This window comes from Apaloderma vittatum, unplaced genomic scaffold (genome assembly GCF_000703405.1).
Source record: "Apaloderma vittatum isolate BGI_N311 unplaced genomic scaffold, ASM70340v1 scaffold38071, whole genome shotgun sequence".
Lineage (NCBI taxonomy): Eukaryota > Metazoa > Chordata > Aves > Trogoniformes > Trogonidae > Apaloderma > Apaloderma vittatum.
The window spans coordinates 1-1271 of record NW_009701434.1 but is presented as its reverse complement, the minus strand read 5'-3'; the positions used below and the strand labels follow the sequence as shown (position 1 = coordinate 1271).

General features: G+C 59.2%; 1 protein-coding gene across 1 annotated transcript in view; it reads left to right on the top strand.

The window, feature by feature from the left end:
- The window catches only part of LOC104281232 (ectonucleoside triphosphate diphosphohydrolase 7-like), a gene marked incomplete at both ends in the record, with an annotated part of 2670 nt that extends 1405 nt beyond the window's left edge, over positions 1-1265 (top strand). The window contains 3 exons of the mRNA XM_009879144.1: positions 46-194; positions 276-439; positions 1211-1265. Of these exons, the coding sequence (XP_009877446.1) occupies positions 46-194; positions 276-439; positions 1211-1265 (368 nt within the window). The remainder of the gene's footprint in view (positions 1-45; positions 195-275; positions 440-1210) is intronic.
- Between the last annotated feature and the right edge of the window lie 6 nt (positions 1266-1271).

The window sequence follows — 1271 nt, the reverse complement described above, 5'->3', positions numbered from 1 at the left end:
TCTCCAGGCCCCTGCCACTCTCTGACACACTGCTGTGGATTGCAGAGGAGGACGCGGTGGTCACTGTAGCGCTGGGAGACCAGGGTGAGCCCCTGGTTCGGAAACGAACAGTTGGAATCCTAGACATGGGCGGTGCCTCCCTGCAGATTGCCTACGAGGTCCCCGACTCTGGAGCCTTCTCCTCCCCGCAGCAGGTGTGTATCTGGCCAGCTGACCCCAAGAGCAGCCCCTGCCTTCCCTGGGTTGCTGCTGATCACAGACCTCTCTGTCCCCAGGAGGAAGCTAAGAGCTTGTTGGCAGAATTCAACCTTGGCTGTGATGTGCAGCACACTGGCCACGTGTACCGTGTCTATGTCAACACTTTCCTGGGCTTCGGGGGCAATTTTGCCCGGCAACGCTATGAGGAGCTTGTGCTGAACCAGACCTATGTGCACAACCGGTACATGCTGCTTTGCCTAGCAGTGCCCTACTGAGGCATTGCAAAGTGGGGTGCTGGTTCCTTCACACTGCCCTCTCCCTGTTGCATTTGACCTGATTGCTACTTTTTTTTTGGCAGCAGCTGTGTGGCAGCAGCTGTGTGGCAGCAGCAACTGCCTGCGCTGGCACAGGGTGCATGGGCACTGCCCTTCTCTGAGCCCGGCAGGCGTCATCACAGTGCAAGAGCTCTCTGCCTTTCTCCTCCTCCCCTCATGGCAGGCTGTGAGGAGGCTCCTTGGGTGGCTTTCAGCTTTTCCTGCTCTGACTTTCCCTCTTTCTCCAGCACTGATTCACTCAGCCCATCTTTCCATCGCATCCCCACCTTGAACACTCTGTCTCCTGTCTCCCCTTCCCAGAGCAGTACGTGAAGCTGTTGCCAGAGGCGGAGAGGCTTGGTGCCCAGGTAGTCCTGTGCCGGGAGCAAACCTTGCCTCCAGAGCTGCTGGGGCTGTGCAGCGTGCGGGTCCCCGTGAGCTGGGTTGGGGGGGGTGACCATACCTTGTTGCGCCATGCAGGTGCTTGGGGCGTGGGGCTGCAGGTCAGTGTGACAGATCTGATGAGTTTGGCTTTTGCAGGAGGAGGCAGGGCGGGCGCCAGCACCACAGGGTACAAGGAGACACAGCCTGGTCTGGTGTGGGGGGTATCTGGATGTGTGGCAGCACTAGACTGGGCTTTTGGGGGTGGCACAAGATTCCCCCATGCAAATGCCTTTCCTCCCTGGCCTGTTTTTCAGCCTGCATGACCAGCAGGTAGGGCTGAGCCCTGAGACACCCTTCCTGGACCCTTGCCTGCCT